This window comes from Saccharomycodes ludwigii, chromosome I, assembly GCF_020623625.1.
Source record: "Saccharomycodes ludwigii strain NBRC 1722 chromosome I, whole genome shotgun sequence".
NCBI lineage: Eukaryota > Fungi > Ascomycota > Saccharomycetes > Saccharomycodales > Saccharomycodaceae > Saccharomycodes > Saccharomycodes ludwigii.
This window is the reverse complement of record NC_060200.1, coordinates 2,072,465-2,091,942: the sequence shown is the minus strand read 5'-3', so window position 1 is coordinate 2,091,942 and position 19,478 is coordinate 2,072,465. Positions and strand designations below refer to the sequence as shown.

At 31.0% G+C, this 19,478-nt stretch overlaps 7 protein-coding genes and 1 non-coding gene across 8 annotated transcripts; 3 read left to right on the top strand and 5 right to left on the bottom strand.

The window, feature by feature from the left end:
• Positions 1 to 1,231: 1,231 nt before the first annotated feature.
• On the bottom strand, positions 1,232 to 3,073 carry DBP9 (ATP-dependent DNA/RNA helicase; the record flags this gene model as incomplete). Its single annotated transcript, XM_046079887.1, has 1 exon — positions 1,232 to 3,073. The coding sequence occupies one exon, from the start codon at positions 3,071 to 3,073 to the stop codon at positions 1,232 to 1,234; it is 1,842 nt and encodes a 613-aa protein (XP_045937198.1).
• A 416-nt stretch (positions 3,074 to 3,489) lies between these two features.
• On the bottom strand, positions 3,490 to 5,829 carry YSH1 (cleavage polyadenylation factor subunit YSH1; the record flags this gene model as incomplete). Its single annotated transcript, XM_046079886.1, has 1 exon — positions 3,490 to 5,829. One exon carries the CDS (start codon positions 5,827 to 5,829, stop codon positions 3,490 to 3,492), a length of 2,340 nt encoding a protein of 779 aa, XP_045937197.1.
• Positions 5,830 to 6,143: 314 nt separating this feature from the next.
• Positions 6,144 to 6,216, top strand: SCDLUD_000892. The gene has a single exon. It is a non-coding gene; the product is annotated as a tRNA-Thr (tRNA).
• Positions 6,217 to 6,469: 253 nt separating this feature from the next.
• On the bottom strand, positions 6,470 to 10,954 carry SCDLUD_000891 (uncharacterized protein; the record flags this gene model as incomplete). The annotated part of the gene is made up of 1 exon (XM_046079885.1): positions 6,470 to 10,954. One exon carries the CDS (start codon positions 10,952 to 10,954, stop codon positions 6,470 to 6,472), a length of 4,485 nt encoding a protein of 1,494 aa, XP_045937196.1.
• Positions 10,955 to 11,305: 351 nt separating this feature from the next.
• Positions 11,306 to 11,680, bottom strand: RSO55 (Rso55p; the record flags this gene model as incomplete). Its single annotated transcript, XM_046079884.1, has 1 exon — positions 11,306 to 11,680. The coding sequence occupies one exon, from the start codon at positions 11,678 to 11,680 to the stop codon at positions 11,306 to 11,308; it is 375 nt and encodes a 124-aa protein (XP_045937195.1).
• Positions 11,681 to 12,143: 463 nt separating this feature from the next.
• On the top strand, positions 12,144 to 13,199 carry PUT7 (Put7p; the record flags this gene model as incomplete). The annotated part of the gene is made up of 1 exon (XM_046079883.1): positions 12,144 to 13,199. The coding sequence occupies one exon, from the start codon at positions 12,144 to 12,146 to the stop codon at positions 13,197 to 13,199; it is 1,056 nt and encodes a 351-aa protein (XP_045937194.1).
• Positions 13,200 to 13,625: 426 nt separating this feature from the next.
• Positions 13,626 to 14,405, top strand: NNT1 (S-adenosylmethionine-dependent methyltransferase; the record flags this gene model as incomplete). The annotated part of the gene is made up of 1 exon (XM_046079882.1): positions 13,626 to 14,405. The coding sequence occupies one exon, from the start codon at positions 13,626 to 13,628 to the stop codon at positions 14,403 to 14,405; it is 780 nt and encodes a 259-aa protein (XP_045937193.1).
• A 473-nt stretch (positions 14,406 to 14,878) lies between these two features.
• Positions 14,879 to 18,601, bottom strand: CTS1 (chitinase; the record flags this gene model as incomplete). Its single annotated transcript, XM_046079881.1, has 1 exon — positions 14,879 to 18,601. The coding sequence occupies one exon, from the start codon at positions 18,599 to 18,601 to the stop codon at positions 14,879 to 14,881; it is 3,723 nt and encodes a 1,240-aa protein (XP_045937192.1).
• Positions 18,602 to 19,478: the final 877 nt, after the last annotated feature.

Below are 19,478 nucleotides of genomic sequence, written 5' to 3'. Positions count from 1 at the left end.
TTTTTTTTTTTTTTTTTTTTTTAAAAATAATAAATTGTAAAAATTACTCTTTTAGCATAAAAAAATTAACATGTATGTTTTTCGATAACAACATAAAGTAAATTTTGAATAAAAAAGTGTAAGCAAACAAATATTTTTTGATTGTGTGTAATAGACTATAATATAATAATATAATAACCTAGTTGTTAGTATCAACCATGTCGTATGTTTTATAATATTTTCAAACATTAAAAAAAAAAAGAAGAAGAAGTAAAAAGAAAGAGAAACTGTTCATGCTTCTCTACTGTTTTATTACAATGAAATTAAAATTTAATTTTACTAACATTTGTTCATTTAATTTTTTTTTTTTTTTTTTTTTTTTTTTTTTCCCTTTATTATAATATTGATGAAATAAAACTAAGTTAGAATATCACAGTCATTTGCCTGTCTAGATATCCTATCTTTTTTTTTTTGTTTTTTTTTTATTTGTTTATTTCATAACACAATATTATGTTACAGCTTTTATAACAGTGATCTTATCAATAGACCACGATCGGAATTAAACCAAGATGAGATTAAAAAACTAGAGGAATTGGAAATAAAATACGGACCAATGTCTCTAATTAATGAGGCTAAGTTGAATAGTACACCAGTTATAATATCATTAAGGAATAATCATAAAATCATAGCCAGAGTTAAAGCATTTGATAGGCATTGTAATATGGTTTTAGAAAACGTTAAAGAAATTTGGACCGAAAAGAACGGCAAGGAAAAGATACCTAGAGAGAGATTTATTAGCAAATTATTTTTAAGAGGTGATTCAGTAATTGTTATTCTAAAAGCACCTCTTTGAACAAAATGCCATGCCTTAGTCTTATTATCAAAAAAAATACTATAATAAATCTGAATATTAAAACTTTAATGGTTTATAGAAATTGTTTCCTCAATTTTCGAAAAGAGTTTACAGAATAGCAGAGAATATATACTGTGGTTTTTAATAAAGGAATAATAGACATACACTGTGAATGCAGTTAGTTAATATACACCAGGAAAAAAAAAAAACAAAAAAAAAAACTAACAAACTAACAAGCTTCATTTACAATGTCGTTATTTCTTTATTCAATTTTTCTTTTTTTTTTTCTTTTCTTTTTTAATGTAATATAGAAATATTATACAGCTTATATCTCATTTAATATTTTAAATAGAAAACAAACAGAAATGTTTAATGTATATAAATATGATTTTAAAACTTTTATTTAAAGTTCTTCAATGGATCACTTTTACCCTTATTATTAAATCCTCTCTTTTTGTTAACTTTATTAGTATTTTTTCTCCGTTTGTTGGCATTATAAAACGGAATAAACCCAATTTTTTTTTTGTCAGCTCTTGCGTTTTCAGGCAATAAATATTCTGGAACCCTTTTTAAATGCTGTTGTACTCGTGAAGGATGTAACTCTTTATCATGTCTCAAACTCTGCAAATCTTGTGGATTTTCTTCAAAATGTCTTTTTAATTTATCACTAGCCAACAATTCTTGTTTTAATTCCTTAATACGAGCCTCTCTAACTGATACTTGTGTTACTGCACGGAACCCATCTTCCATTCTGTATCTAAAACCTTCCATCTGTTTAATGTCAAAAGAATAAGGTTGCATTTCAAAGCCTAACTTAGATTGCTGTTTAATAATTCTACTTAATATCTTTTCGTCCTTTTTAGCAGTTGGTAATGATGATGGTTTATGTTTGCCAAATTCCTTTAAAGGTACTACAAACGAAATAGCAGTGCCTGATTTACCTGCACGTGCGGTTCTACCTATCCTATGTACATACGATTTGGCAGTAGTGGGTAAATCAAAGTTTAAAACACATGAAACATTTTTAAAATCAACACCACGAGAAACACCATATTCTTTATCTTTGTGAACTTTAGATTTTTTATTATTCTTGCTTTCCGTTTCTTTGTCCAATTCATTTTGTGATTCTTTTTCTTTATTTTCATTCTCCCCCTTTTCTCCCCCTTCTTTTTCCTCTTCATCTTCTTCCCTAATATATTCTGTATCATCCGTGGCGATTAACAAATGATAAACATTTTTGTTGAATTCATCAACAATATGTTGTCTAGAGTTTACAGGCAACTCACTGTTCAAAATGCAAGATTTAATGCCAAATTGCTCCAAAACCAACTTTAATCTATAGCCTCTATCAATGTTATTAACAAATATTAAAGTTTTCCCCTTAATTAAACCTAGTTTGAAAATAACATAACATAATAAAAATTTATCAAATTCGCCAACTTTAACATAATATTGGACCAATTTAGATTTATCTTTATTAATTTCGTTATCATTTAGTTTCAAAATGGCTGGTGATCGGCAAAACTTGTTTTTTAAAACTTGGATATCATCATTTAACGTAGCACTCATTAAGAAAGTTTGTAAATTTTTCTTTAAAGGCAAGAATTCAGCAATCTTTTCCAAATCATCTTGGTACCCAAATGTCAATATTAAGTCGACTTCATCAATAACTAGAAATTTCAAGTTTTTCAAGGAAAATGCCTGATTAGTTGTATTCAAATATTGTACCAATCTAGCCGGTGTGCAAATAACAATATCTGGTGATTCCATTAACAAAGAGTTAATTACATTTTCTGTAATACTGGACGACAAATTCAATGAGTGTATTTCCGTGGAACAAAACATACACAGCTTTTGTAAAACCTTGTACACTTGTTCAGCTAGTTCCCTGGTAGGAACCAAAACAATTCCCATGGTACTTGCAGAACCATCACCATCACCATCACCATCACCCGCAGCTGCAATATTGTGGTTATTTATTTTTTTGTGTTCCAAGATAATTTGAATAACTGGTATTAAGTAGGCCAAAGTTTTACCTGAGCCTGTGGCTGCTTTGGCAATAATGTCTCTTTTTTGTTGTAATGCTAGTGGAATTGCACTAGATTGAATTAATGTCGGGTTATTAAAGCCATTGCTTTTTAAAGCTTGCTGTAATCTTGTATCTAATTGGAATGAAGCAAAGGTCGCTGAATTATCGATATATGAATCGGGAACTGTTGTTAAACCGCCGTTATTGTCCATATTGTTGCAGATTTTGATATTTTAAATTTATGATAAGCTTTTATTTGCTTATGTAAGATAATACGAAAAATGAAATATACGTGCAAATGAGTATTTAATATCTATATATGTATATATATATATAGTATGTAGAAGCATGTTATTAAAAAATTGGAGAAAAAAAATACGTTTCTTTTTTTCTTTTTTTTTTTTTTCTTTTTTTTTCTTTTTTTCTTTTTTTTTTTTTTTTTTCTTTTTTTCTTTTCTTTTTTTTTGGCCTAAAAAAGATACACAAGTCAAAAGGCTTCATGAATAACGAATGCCTATTTTAAATAATCAAGAAAGCTGAAAATGAAAAAAAAAAACTAAAGTTCTTCCCTCCCTTAACTAAAAGAAATATTTCAACCACTATTACTAACTAGTAAATTACATAAGTTTTAACATAAAGGCGTAACTAAATCAGATCCAATTTTTAAAATACTCTCTATCCTTCCCTTTAAAGGTTTAGACGTGCATTCTTCTACTTTTAATGTGGTAAAATTTATCTTAGCAGTCATGGACTCATTTATGGTTATTAAACCTTTAATATCCTCTTTAGGAGATCCTCCTATTTCCTCCTTATCCATTAATAGGGTAAATGTATCACCGAACTGTTCCTTGAAAACATTTGCAATCTGTTGTATTCTTAATAATATCTGATCTTCTTCATGGTGATGATCATGATGGTGATCATGAGTGTGTGAACTCAATTTGACGCTTGCGGGTGACGACTCAACACTTAATAGAATAGCCATCACACTATCAGCAACTGTGTCATTAATTGCACTTTGCACCCATTCCAAGGTAGCCAATGAGTCTACCATGTGCAATTTAATACTCTTCATAATCATGATTTCCAGTTCACCGTTGACTTTATTCTCTCGGAGATCAGTCTCTTTGATATTGGTAACATTATCATCATCAATTAATACATCTACAGAACCAAACATTTGAAGTAAATGCCAATATATTAAGTCTTTTTTGCATCCAAGTGTAACACTTTGACGCTCCTTTAAAATGGTGGTCTTTAAATCAACATGATGCTCTCGTATATCTGTCAAGGAAACTAAATTCAAGTCAAAAGTCTTTTCATCCGAAACAAGAATACCTGATACTACTAATCCCTGTGAACTGTTCTCTTCGTCTTCTACCCGTTCATTTTCATTTTCATTTTCGTTTTCATTTTTTTTGGTTTTAATACCGTCATTGTCTTCCTTTCTAATGTCTTCATCAGTTAATAATTTACTACTAATTTCATCTGCCAAATTACCAATAGCTTTAGCTACTTTAACCCCCTTAAATTCCAAGCTGATCAAAACACAATTCCTAGGATTATAAACCTTAACCTCTTTTTCAGTATTTTTCAAATTTTTAAAATTGGACAACAAAGCGGATTTTAATCTTCCCATAGGATTAGATTCTCCATGAACCAATATAATTTTACCAGCACCGACTTGCTCAATAAAATCCAAATTTTCTTGGAAATCCACATGAGCGGCAAATGAAATTTCCTCCACTTGACATCTTCTTGGCACACTAATATCTGGATTATTTATAGACGGTATGTGATCTGGTTGTAACATTAAAAACTTAGCCATTGTACCCTCAATAGAATACCCAGTAATTAAAACCAAGTTTTTCTCCTCTGGACACCATTTTTCTAACAAATCTCTAGACACACCGTTTTGTAACATACCTGGAGAAGCCAACATAACACTTGGACCAAAATCCTGGAAATCATCTATATTTTTCAAATATAAAATGTTTTTAAAAATAAAGGGGTTTGTTTTAGAATCTCTAAATTTCTTGCGAATATTGTCATTCATCATATTAATATAGGTTTGAAAAACATTTAAGCATTTTCTAGCCAAATTAGACGCATAGTAAATAGGAACTTGTCCATTTCCCAAGTCATTGCTATGTTGCGTCCAATATTCATCTAAAATCAATAGCAATTCTTGGGCTCTACCTAATGCAAACACGGGTAATAAAACCCTACCCCCTTTGACTACGGTGTTGTGTATTAATGAAGTTAGTTTTCTTTCTCGTGTAATTCTTGGCTCATGAGTAGCTGTACCAAATGTACTTTCTACAATCAAGACATCTGTGGAAAATGGAGGTACCTCTGCACTATTTAAGTGCCTGTCGACTTCTCTTGAATAATCTCCGGTAAATAATATCCTTAACCCAGCAATTTCAATTTGGAACATAGCTGCACCTAAAACATGTCCTGCATGATATGCCGTAAACTTAATGCCACTTATGTCCATTGTAGAATGATAGTCAATTGTTTCAATCCTATCAAATGATTCAACTAGATCGGTATCATTGTATAAATTGTCATCGTCATTGGAAGTGCGAATATTTGAGTTGGCGTTATTACTTAAACTAGTTACACGGACAAAGTCCTTTAATAGCCATCTATAAATTGCTTTAGTGGGATGTGTCATAAATACTCTACCTTTGAAATTAGTCTTTTGCATAACATATGGTAGCGAGGCAGCATGATCTAAATGAAAGTGTGAAATTAATAAAACATCAATAGTACTCAAATCAATTTCATCATAAAATGGCAAAGATGCCATACCTCTATAAGCTGGATGAACACCTGCATCTAACATCACTGTTTTACCCTTGTAACGAATTACATGACATGATCGACCGACTTCATTACTACCACCTAACCCAAAGAATTGAAAATTGTCATTTGTAGTTGTTCCTGTGTTATTATTTTGCATTGTTGAAAAGTTAGAAACAAATAGGAAAAAGGAAAAACAATAAGTAACTTTGTATCAAGATACAGATCCCAAAAAATAATTAGAAGCTGATGCTTTAGGGGTATTATTATTTTTAAAAGATTTTTGTTTGTTCTTTGTTTCTGTTTAAGATATTATAATATATTTTTGTAAAGAGAAGGGAAAAAATAAAAAATAAAAAATAAAAAAAAAAAATTGAACAAAATTATTATATTTCACCATTTATATATCCCAATTCTCAACGTTTATAACGTGAATAAAAAAATTCACTGAATACCAACCTCATCAGAAAATATGCTTCTATGGCCAAGTTGGTAAGGCGCCACACTAGTAATGTGGAGATCATCAGTTCGACTCTGGTTGGAAGCAGTTGAAACGAATACACCAATAACCACACATAGTGTATCTCTGAATACAAGTCCTCGTTAATATGGGGGTACATTTTTATATCTAGCTGTTTTTTTTTTTTTTTTTTTTTTAATTTCTAAATCTAAAGTAGATCAATTACTTAAGATAATGCTTTTATGAAAATAAAAAAAAAAAAAGTTTAGAAAAGTCAATAATAAGTTAAATGAAAGAACTCCGTTTATTTGAATCTTGAAAATAAAAAAAAAAAAAAATTTTATGCTAGAAAACCGTAATCATCGTTAACTGTCCAAAACTCTTCAGTTGGAGGAGGAACAAACCGTAGCCCATTATTATTATTATTATTATTATTATTATTATTATTATTATTATTATTATTATTATTATTATTATTATTATTATTATTATTATTATTTTCGTTGGTATTATTATTTTCGTTAATATTCTTATTTTTTTGTACATGTTGAGTATTATCTGCAGTACTTCCATAATGAAGAGGATTACCGCGATTAATAGCATTCACGGCATTATTATTATTTTCAACGGTATTAGTATTGGAAAAAGGAAGTGGTGAAGTAACATGTGGACTATTTATTATGTTACTAGCATTGTTCATAGAAATCTGTCTATTACGGTCTTCAATTGTACCTGCTGCAACATAATTAGTTTTGTTTTCCATGATAAAATACGAATTAGCTTGTTCTTCAGACTTAAAATACATTTTATTGCGGTATTGGCTTAAAAATTCATTTTGTGTCATGGTTGGTAGATTATCTCTATTAGGAATGTAAAAATTTCCATCAATACCTATATTATTATTATAATTAGTATTATTATTACCGGAATTATTATTAGCATTATTAATGTGTGCATTATCATCAACATTATTATTATTGGCATTAGTATTTCGCGAACTGTAGTCTAAATGTGTAATGTTATTATTATTTGAAGAAGTCCACTGGGATATATTACTAATCATATTTTGAATGCCAAAATTTAGCGATAAGGCGTTCAGAAACGAGACAGCGGTACCATCAACTTGTACATTATCTTTGTTGTTATTATTATTCTTATATGGATCATTAATATTACCAAATTTATTACTAGTATTGTCACCATTATTATTATCGCTATATTCAGTTACACATGACGTCACAGTTGGCACTGAACCAGTTGGAGCAGATTGAAAAACATTATTACTAGTATTCGGTGCTGTTCCTGCATCTAAAGTAGGCAATATAGCACCAAGCTTACTATTGTCTGAATCACAAGTAACATTATTAGCACTAATGTTATTTTGATGCTGAGATACTGTTGGAACAGCATTTTGGAAAATGTTTTCACTGAAAGCAGTAATATTGTTGCTATCAGTACCAAGGTTTGGAATGTTTTTTATCGGTTTTGTTTCAAATGGAAAAGAATTTAAATTAGTGGTATCTTTAATTGTCGAAGGAAGTTTACCGCAAGCGTTATTGTTGCCATAGTTCATATTCAGCAAATATGCTTGTAATGTTTGTTGCCCCATCTGTTGTTGTAATAATGCCTGAGTCTGTAAATCTTGCCATTCCTCTTCAGTAAAATTAATGATAGGTTTTTGAATAATAAACTTTGGGGAAATAGAATCTGATGAAACAGAGTGACTACTACTTTCGTTAGGTGTTCGTTGTTCTGAATGTATTGTTATTCCGCAATTGTTGTTGTTAATGGGTTTATTTAATTTTCTGTATTTTGTATTGGCATTATTCTTGATATTATTGTCTTGATCAATGGTGCTATTCTTTTTATTATTAATAGTAGTAATGTTTTTGGTACTGGAGGTGTCAACCTCAAAAACATCATGTTTAGGAATGATATTCTGTCCTGTAGATTCATTCTGCTTTTTATGTTTCTGTCCACCCTCATCAACACTAGCGTCATCGTCATCATCATCACCATCATCACCATCATCACCATCATCATAGTCATCACCATCATCACCATCATCATAGTCATCATCATCATAATCCAATAAATGAGATAAACTTTTAGGAACCATGGTTTTTTTCAATACACCACGTTTTCTTTTTCGTTCTTTAACTTCTTCTTTATCAATAAGCATATTTTGCAAAAACCCAACATGCTCTTTTTGTTGGGATTTCCCAAATTTCCTGTCGATAGCGGGAGGCATACCAAAAGAGGTGATAGAATTACTCATGTTAACGGAATTGCTGGTACCAGTGGCAGTAGCAGTATCAGCACGTATCATTGATGCACCCATAGTTTTAGTATTGTTGTCGTTAAAAAATTCAGGATTATCACTACTAGCAACATTAAAATTTGCTGGAAGATGGATTCGATTATGATGACGATGCTGGTAATGACGTTTACGCCAAGCAGAACTATTATTACCATTATTAACAGAAATCTTACCGCTTCCAACACTAATTAACTCTGATGCATCTGGACCACATCTCTCTATTAAATTACCAATCGTACAGTTCATGAGCTGGTCAAATGTATCTCTGTAGGTAATAGCAAATTTACTACGTTCAGCCATGACGTATAAACAAACAGAGCAGGCCCTTAAATCGTCAAAAATAGCAAATAATGTGGCACTCATCGCTGGCCTCGTGTGTTTGGCTGAATCACCCAATCTCCTCCTACGTTCATCATCAAAATTCTTAGCTAACCACAAACAATACACTAATGTTAAACCGGCAGTAAACACTGTGTGCACAGCTGGCGTTGAATGACCATAAACAGTTTTTTGATGAAATATTTTATACAGTTGGCAGATTTGTCCGGCAGCCGCTTGACATTCACGAAATAGTCTATCTTCAGGCTTTAATAATTCAAGGAAAAATGGTTGGATTAATAATCTGACCGCTCTATAATAGTATAATTTCAATGTTTCGTTTTCAAAATCACGAACGGCATTTTTAGAGCATGAAGATCTCCAAACTTCTAGTTCTTCAAAATATTTTTCCACCTGAGGTAATTGATTTTTGTGCATAGTAGAAAAGGCATCTTTGGCACTAGTTGTTTCATTAAATTTTAACAAATTTAAACTTTCCACAAATCTAGATTCTATGCGCTTCAATTTCAAAGCTTGGTTAATAAAATGCACCCTCGATGTATTATTATCTGTAACAGGAGTAATTGTTGCAGTTGGTACATGTCTGCTTGTAATGAAGCTTTGATCTGTGAATAACGGCAAATCTATATCTTTTTCTTTGATGGTATAGGGCCTCCCTACAGCAACACATATCATTCTCTCCAAAAGATAGATACACCAAAAAACTCTCAATTTTCTATTCTGCCAAAATAAAACTTCTTTTTCCTTTTTTTCTTTTTCTTCTTCTTCTTCTAATTGATGCTCGCTCTGTTTTCCAGCACCATAATCCCATTTGTTTAAATGTAATTTATTAACTGCAATATCCATAACATCTTTTATTATAATGTATAATTCTAAACTGTCTCTGTCAGTCCTAATGATATATAGTAATAGCAATGTTAAAATCTCTACTTTTTGCCAATCATTTAATCTATTCTCACATTTTGTTATATGCCTAATCGCTGTACTAAAATATCTATTTGGAGGTAAGCCTCTATATTTACCAGTGGTTTTGTGTAAACAAGCGCTTATTCCAAAAATCAACCACATTCTGCCGCAACAATAATGAAATGCAGTATTATAATCGCTGCTGGTGTCATTCTTGTCATTATTATTAGTATTATTGGTGCTGTTAATGACGACGGTATTACTGTCATTATTGCTTGTGTGAGCGTATGATTGAAATTTAAACTGCGGTGAAACATTTGTGGTTACACCAGATCTACTCATTGAAATATAATATTCGTGAAATTGATAAATTTCGTTTTCATCTAAAAGTGGATATTTAAATTGTAACCTGGTGAAAAAGGTGTCTAAAAATTGTCTACTTAGTTGTTCTTCAAATTCGAAAGCTGGATCATAAGATAGAAATTCTTTTAGATTATACTTTGTGAAAATGCATTTGGAAAAATCAATTGATTCTAAACAATCTGAGCTCAATGATTTTAAGCCACTTATAATATTTGCTTTAGAATTTAGCAAAACTTCCGTAGTAATATGAGTACTATTATTATGCGTATTATTATTATTATTATTATTATTATTGTTGTTTTTGTTGTTACTATTAAGATTATTATTGTTATTGTTCCTATCATTATTGCTGCCATTATTATTATTATTATTATTTCCCAGTATAGGTATAAAACTAGACTTGTTAGGTGGGGGTAGATGTATATTATTATTATTATTATTGTTATCAAGTTTAAAATTATTTACCTCATTAGACATAACTTTATCCATTATATCTTGATAATCATCCGCTTTAGAATCTAGAAACTGAGTAATTTTCTTGTACCCAGCTAGCTTCTTACGAAATTGTAAACTATTGGTATCAGATAATTCAACTAATTTTTCTAAAAAAGTTAATTTCTTTTCTAAAAACAAGGTGTAATCATTTTTCTTATTAGATTCATCATTTTCATTTTCATATCTATCCGGTTGAACACATTTAACACCACTTTTCAAACAAGAGGTGCAACTTGGTAACATGTGATCACATTTCTGTTTTCTTCTCTTACACAATAAACAGCTCTTACTTCTTCCCTTTTTGTCATTTAGTAAAGATTTGGTATCTCCACCAGCCAGTTGAAGTTCCAGTTGAAATCTTTTTATATTTTGGTTGGATATATTTTTAGGAGGACGTCCCATGGTTTATATTTTTATAGGTTATAAATATTTTATTTTTTATATTTTTCCCTTGTAGAAAGTATAAGGAGTAAAGTAATACCTGAAAAGAGGAAAAAGGGAAAAAGAATGCAATTAAAATTAAATTGAAAAAAAAAAGCTACAATTTTAAAGAAAAGGCGAGAAAGAGAGAAATACCACAGAAAATAACTAGTAGTAAACTTATTCTACGTTTAATTAGAAAGAAAGAAAGAAAGAAAGAAAGAAAGAAAGAAAAAAGCGAAGGGAGAACAAAGAATTGAAGCCGCCCACCAAAATAAATACAACTCAGCGGCTATAATTATCATTTTATCTTTAATAAATTCATTTTCAAACTTATTTAAACATTTTTTTGATTAGCTCTTCGTCATCTTCTAACTGTTTTAATCTATTTAATTCATTTTCCTTTTTATGAATCTCATGCTTTAACTGACTTCTTTTCATTGCACTTTTCTTATTCTGTTGATTCAACTTTAATAATCCAATGTCTCTTGCACTCATATTATCATCATTTTTAAATCTTTCTATTTCCATAGCTAGTTTTAATCTAGCTATTTTCCTATTTTTATCTCGTGATCTAGTCTCTTGACAATTAACAACAATTCCAGTAGGTATATGTCTCAATTGTACTTTACTATTACTTTTATTGATCTTTTGTCCACCAGGTCCTCTACCACCATGCATAAATTTTTCTTCAATGTCTTTTTCCATTTCCGGTGTTATTTTGGGCCGAGCTGGCAATTCATTCCTTTTCACATAATTTCTACAACTTATTTTCAAAACTTGGGGTATTAATACAGTTTGTTTTATTATCCCTTTCATTACATCTAATAGAAAAAGTGGTCTTTGCTGTCCCAATAGTTTTTTGCTATAGATCATTTTTTTTTTTTACTTGATTATCTTTTATTCTATTATTAACTTAAAGGAATCACTAACATAAATATATATATATATATTTAAGAAAAAAAAAATGAAAAAAAAAATTATTCTTTTTTTTTTTTTTTTTTTTTTTTTTTTTGGTTCCGCTTTTTATCAATTAAACTCCTACTATTTGTTGATTTGTTAGAAAAAAAAATTTGTTTGAATTACCAAGATTATCACATATACCTAATATTCAATACCAAATAACATTGTTTGGGATTAAACATTTGTATAACAACATTCTATAACTATAATGCTGAAATTTGGGAAAAAAAGTGGAGCTTTGCTAACCCAAATATTGTTTAATAACACTAAACTTAATAAAAACAATCACTATATCAAGACTATAATAAGCCTAAAAAGATATTTTAGAATTATAACAGGCCCCTTAGCATCAGATAACCTCAATATTAATTCTATTGATAAAGATAAAAAAAAGAAGATTATCCTGGACAATTTTAAAAATAATGACACCACTGGTATCAATACCGACCATTCAGATAGCTTAGCGGATATTTATTATTTACAAGGCGATTCCACCCCTGATACTTTAATAAGAAGAGGAAATTTTTTACATACCACTACAGCGGCAAGGCAACTAGATACTATGAAGCTATACAATGAGTTAAGGGCGAATAATTTTACCCCCTTGCAAAGTAAAACAATAATTAAGATGTTAATTGATACACTGAACACCCAGTTTTATTCAATTTATAATTATAAATATGTGAGATCGATGGAATTGGTTAATTTAAAATATTCGTATCAGAAAATTAGTAATGATTTGAAATTTGAAATCAAAAATCTACAAGATTCCCATTTTTTGAAAACTAGAATAAACATATTAAATTTAGATGAAGTTTTGAAAACTTGGGACGATGAATTAAATCAACTAGTTATCGAATCTCTAAAAAATGAATGCCGAATTGAATTCCAAAATCATAAATTGGAAAATACACTACTGAATAGACAACAGAATTTACTATTAAAGGGCTTACATAATAAAATCGGAACCCATTTAATTGGTCAGATTAAAAGTGAAACTGAACAATTAAGATGGTACACTATGAAATATGGTGTTTTAGCGTTGGTAAGCCTAGTGGTTATGATTGTTTGCGGTGCCAATATATCTAAATGGATAGAATCTAATACACAATCTTCTAAATCCAAAGAACTTGTATTAAAAACTGTAAGTAAAGAAGGAGGAGTTGATCCAGATAATGTCAATACTGTAAATTTATTGGATACTAATTCTCCGGTGGTTACAGATCAAGAAGAAGTAGTTCAATTATTGGATAACAACAAATGACTTCAATTTTATTTAAAAAAAAGTTGGAACTAATTAAGGAAATGTAATATATATATTTGTTTTTTTTTTTTTTAGAAGGTGCCTGTGATCGAAACACTTATGCTACTAATAAAAGTGCTTGATGACGATTGTTATTACTAATTATTTTTGTTTTGTTTTGAATATTACTCGTATTATCTAATAATAATACGGCTTTTTATTTTATTAATCAAAGTAAATTTTGTTCCGTCTCTTTTCGGACAATATTGAAAAAATAATTTCGGAAAATCAAAAAAAAAAAAAAAAAGAAAAAAAGAAAAAAAAAAAGAAAGAAAAACTGGAAAAAAATAGAACAAGTCAATAACATATTCCTTATATATACAAGATATACATCCAACGATACTAAAAATATACGTTTTTATAGCGTTCATAAATAAATAAACACTAATGCTATCAGATACAGACTCTCTTTTTGGTGAAGAAAATCAATTGTTTGAAGAACCACAAGATTTTGCACCACCACCACCGGAACCACATTTTGCATCTTACAAGCGTTGTGTTACAAATGCGGTTCCAAAAGAAATATCTCTAAGATTAGTAGGATCATCTCCATTATGGGGACATTTGTTGTGGAATGCAGGAATATATACCTCCAATCATCTAGACAAATTGGCAAATAAATGCAAAGAAGAATTTAGAAGTAAAACAGTTTTAGAATTAGGAGCCGCTGCCGGTCTACCCTCAATTATTTGCGGTTTAAATAACGCTGCAAAGGTGGTGGTTACAGATTATCCGGATGCTGATTTAATCGAAAATATTAAAATAAACGTTTCCAAATACAACAACAATAATAATATGACTGTGGAAGGTTATATTTGGGGAAATAACTATGAGCCATTACTCAAAAATTTGCCAAATAATAAAAAAAAATTTGATTTGATAATTATGAGCGATTTAGTTTTTAACCATAGCGAACATCATAAATTGCTTAAAACTGCTAAAGATTTACTAGAACCTGAAAACGGCAAAGTTTTAGTGGTATTTTCTCCACATAGACCACACTTATTACCAGCTGATTTGAATTTTTTTGAAACATGTAAAAAAGACCCATATAACTTTAAGGTTGAAGAAATTGAAATCGTTAATTGGAAACCCATGTTTGAGGAAGATGAAGAAACCGTAGAAATAAGATCCAGGGTTTATGCATATTATTTAAGCCTATCCTAATACCAATAAAGTGCTAGTTTCATAGAACCATGCATTTACTTTATAAATATATTGTTTTTAAATTGAATACAATATAATAGTATAAAAATTGATGTGTATATCACTGATAACAATAATAATAATACCACATACGTATATATACATCGAACTTCGACTTTTATCAATAGTAAAACATACCATTAGGTTTCAAACCTTAATGGTAATAAAAAGATATAAAATTAGAATACAAAAACTTCGATTTAAATTGAATTGCATTCTAGTTGATTTAAAAAAAAAAAAAAAAAAAAAAAATTAAATGCACCATATATCAAAACTTCGAAGATAAGATAACCTATAAAAGTAAAAATAAAAATAAAAATAAAAATAAAAATAAAAATAAAAATAAAAATAAAAATAAAAATAAAAATAAAAATAAAAATAAAAATAAAAATAGAAATAAAAATAGAAATAAAAATACCCCAATATCTTTAAACCTAGATTAATATAACAGTAATAATAGAGAGTATTATAGTAAAAATAGAAGTGGTTTTTACATTATTGATAATCGAAATAGAACCATTGATACTTTGTACGTCAACAGATGGTGTTGGTGTAGATGAAATATAGTTTCCTGTAGAAACGGGCTCAGTAGAGTTACTATTTTGAGCTTGTATTATCGGTGTTTGCTGAGAAATAGAGGTAAGTACTGTAGTTAATAATGTTGAATTGGAATAACTAACACTACTCTGCAATTGTGGGGTTTGAACGGCATTTGCACTGGAGGTGATGATCGTTTTGTAACCAATCACAGCTTCCGTACTGTACAAAACTTTGCTCTCGGTAGAAGTAAAAGTTACTAAATACTCACTACAATAATTATTCTTACAAACAGTAACATTTTCAGTTGTGACACTTGGAGTAACTATAGTGGTAAAAGCTGTCGCAGTAGCAACGATAGTGACTAATGTTTCCATATTTTCAGCTTCGTTAGAGGCAGCTAAAGTTGAAAAACTTCCAATGCTGTTTTCAACACTAGATGTTACCTTCAAAGAATTAGTAAAAGAGTCAAACTCATCCCTTGTTACACTAGTGGAAAAATCAGACGAAACACAAGAAGTGAAGGAAGTAGCTAACACATATGATGATTCCGAAATGGTGGCAGCAGTAGAAAACAAAATATCTGAGGATGATTCAGTAACAAACTCGTTTTTTGGATAAGTAGTGGTAATAGTTGGAGCAAATTCTTGAGTTTCTCTGTCTAAATCGGTAATCAGGGATACCGTAGGAGTTAGAACCGCAGTTTTTCTAGTAGTGACAGGAGTTAGAGCCGTAACAGAATAAAAACTCGATTTACTATTTGGGATAGCAATTTGAAAAGAGGAAATAGAAAACTGTGATGTAGCCGAAGAAATAATTCCACTTAAAGAATTAGAAGAAACTGCAAAATAATCATCAAGGGAAATACTACTTGAAACGCCTGACGATGTAGTGGGGAGCACTAAACTAGTATAAGTAGTTAAACTAGTAGTGGGCACTAAAACAATTGTTGAACTACAAGAAACCTCCAAATTTGATGTATGATAGTTAGATAAAGCTGAGGAACTAGATGAAACTACATCACTATATTCAATATTGTTTAGGCTGAGATCGGCTACAGAATTGGATGGGGTGGCACTTGTGCTATATCTAGTAATTGTACTAAAAGATACAATTACGGATTTAGAATAGACAGCAAAACTAGATGACATGGCTAAATTAGACTCAGTCACTGAATTTAACGGAATAGAACTGGATGGGATAGAATTAGATAGAACAACGGAGCTAGATGGGATAGAAGGGCCGAATGTGATAGAAGCACTTGATAGAACAGGAGAACTTGATGGAATAGCAGGAGTTAAGGGAACCGAGCTCGATAAAACAACGGAGCTAGATAGAACAGTAGCACTTGATGGAGCAACAGAGCTAGATAAAACAACAGAGCTTGATGGAGAAACAGAACTGGATGGAACAATAGAACTTGATGGAATAGCAAAACTAGATGGAACAGAGCTAGATGGAATACCAGAACTAGATGGAATACCAGAACTTAGTGGAACAGAGTTAGATGCAACAGTAGAGCTAGATGGAATAGCAGAAGTTAATGGAACAGAGCTAGATACAACAGTAGAACTTGATGGAACAGTAGCACTTGATGGAGCAACAGAGCTAGATAAAACAACAGAGTTTGATAATATAATAGAGCTTGATAGAGGAACAAAACTGGATAGATCAGAACTGGATGGGGGAACGAAACTTGATGGAATAGCTGAACTTAGTGGAACAGAGCTAGATGAAAGAACGGAACTAGATGGAATACCAGAACCAGATGGAATAGCAGAACTTAGTGGGACAGAGCTAGATGGAACAATAGAACTTGATGGAAGAACGGAACTTGATGGAATAGCAGAAGTTAGTGGAACAGAGCTCGATAAAACAACGGAGCTAGATAGAACAGAGCTAGATGGAACAATAGAACTTGATGGAACAGAGCTAGATGGAACAATAGAACTTGATGGAAGAACGGAACTTGATGGAATAGCTGAACTTAGTGGAACAGAGCTAGATGGAACAATAGAACTTGATGGAATAGCAGAAGTTAAGGGAACAGAGCTCGATAAAACAACGGAGCTAGATAGAACAGTAGCACTTAATGGAGCAACAGAGCTAGATAAAACAACAGAGCTTGATGGTATAATAGAGCTTGATGGAGGAACAGAACTGGATGGAACAATAGAACTTGATGGAAGAACGGAACTTGATGGAATACCAGAACCAGATGGAATAGCAGAACTTAGTGGGACAGAGCTAGATGGAACAATAGAACTTGATGGAAGAACGGAACTTGATGGAATAGCTGAACTTAGTGGAACAGAGCTTGATAAAACAACGGAGCTAGATAGAACAGAGCTAGATGGAATAGCAGAGCTAGATGGAATAGCAGAACTAGATGGAATAGCAGAACTAGATGGAATAGCAGAACTAGATGGAACAGAGCTATATAGAACAACAGAGCTATATAGAACAACAGAGCTAGATGGAACAGTAGAACTTGATGGAATAGCAGAAGTTAAGGGAACAGAGCTCGATAAAACAACGGAGCTAGATAGAACAGTAGCACTTGATGGTGCAACAGAGCTTGATGGAGGAACAGAACTGGATGGAGTAATAGAACTAGATAAAGAACTCGAAGCAGCAATAGAAGAAGAGGCTACTACGGCATCAGCCAGTGCTTGCTTAACATCTAAAATGTAATTTTGACCATCAACATTTGTATTAGCAGTAGCAGAAGAAACATCCCACAGGGAAATACCACCAAATTCCGCATAGGCAGCAGCCTCATTAACGATGCTCTGCAAAGTGGTATAGTCAGAAATATAACCCGTACTAGCACTAGTACTAGCACCCGGTAAGCCAACAAATAATTTAATGTCCGGATTTTTAATGACTCCACTCTCCACCTTGCTTGACCAAGTAGCAAAATTGAAATCGGAACCGTCAGCATTACAACCAGCATTATTATAAAATTGAATAAAAGCAAAGTCAATTAAGGAATTTGCTAGAGCAGGACCAACATTGTAATCAGGAAATGGGCATTGTGGTGCGGCAGAAATATAATAATCTTTCGAAGAATCAGTGGCAAAATAATCCCTCAATTTATCAACAAAAGCGGTATAACCAACGTAGTTATTATTTTCAATATCTAGATCAAAACCATCAACAACTGCGTCACTAAATGGACGTTCGAGGTTAGAAGCGCTTGTCCCTGCACCAAATAAATTCCATAAAGTGGTGGCATATTCTTCGGCTTCGGAATCCGAACTGAACCCATAAGAACCAGAAGCACCTCCGAGAGACAACATAACTTTTACGCCTTGGTCTTGACAGGATTTAATATCGCTTGCGACATTTGTACATGTGGTGCTATCACAGTAGTTCCCCAGATTAATGGTAGTTGGAAAAAATTCAATAACAAACGACATCACAATAATGTCAACATTTCCAGAAGAACAATATGAACTTAAAGAAGATTGAGCTTCACCATTTTCATAGTAAACTGCACTTTGACCCCAATATGCAACAACATTTTTTTTGGAATTTACATCGAATGCGCATGAAACGGTAGATATGAGAATGGTAGCTATTGCAGATATGAATAATGCAAAATTGACAAATTTCATTTTATTTCCTTTTTTATTTTTTCCTTTTTTATTTTTTCCTTTTTTATTTTTTTCTTTTTTTTTATTTCAATTATATGTAAAATCGTATAATGGGTTGATATTTTTAGCGAATGGATGGGAAAATTGTATTGTAGTTTTTTGTTTTATATGCCTATACTGGATTTATTTATTGATTTTAGTGGGTATTCTAATATTGAAAAAAAAAAAGGTATGTGAAATTAATTCAATCCAAAATGCACTTTTGAATAAGTTCATGTTTATATACTTTTTTTCATTCCCTTCGATTTTTTTGTTATTAGTCCCTTCTTGCTGGTTACTAGTTAGTATTTTGTTGCTTTAGTAAGGTACAAAATTTTCTTGGTGTTACGTCAACTTTTTTTTGTTTGGAAAAAATACGTTACTTATGGTTTGCCCTCTTATTTTTCATCATTTAAATGTGAATGTATAAACAAATACATGAATAAGCAAGCAAGTAAACAAGTAAACAAACAAACAAATAAATAAATAAATAAACAAGTAAACAAACAAACAAACAAACAAACAAACAAATACGAGCCACAGGAATTAAAAGAAATAACACTTTGATACGGAAAACATTAATAACACAATATTCTATACGTCTGTGTTAATTTTTCCTACGAAAGCTTTCTAGAGGACAAATATGCAAACTAAGACATAATTACGAACTTTTTTCCGCATTAAATGGGGCAAAATGTAAACAGACTATTGTTAGTTTCGGAAAGTAACTCAAAACAACTATCCAGGAATAACTCTGTTTTATCAGCCAGGTCTGTTTGAACAAAAACAATGAAAAATAGATATGAAGGATTTGTGCACAAAAGATATTTGCTTGAGTACCAAATGCATAGGTTGTTTC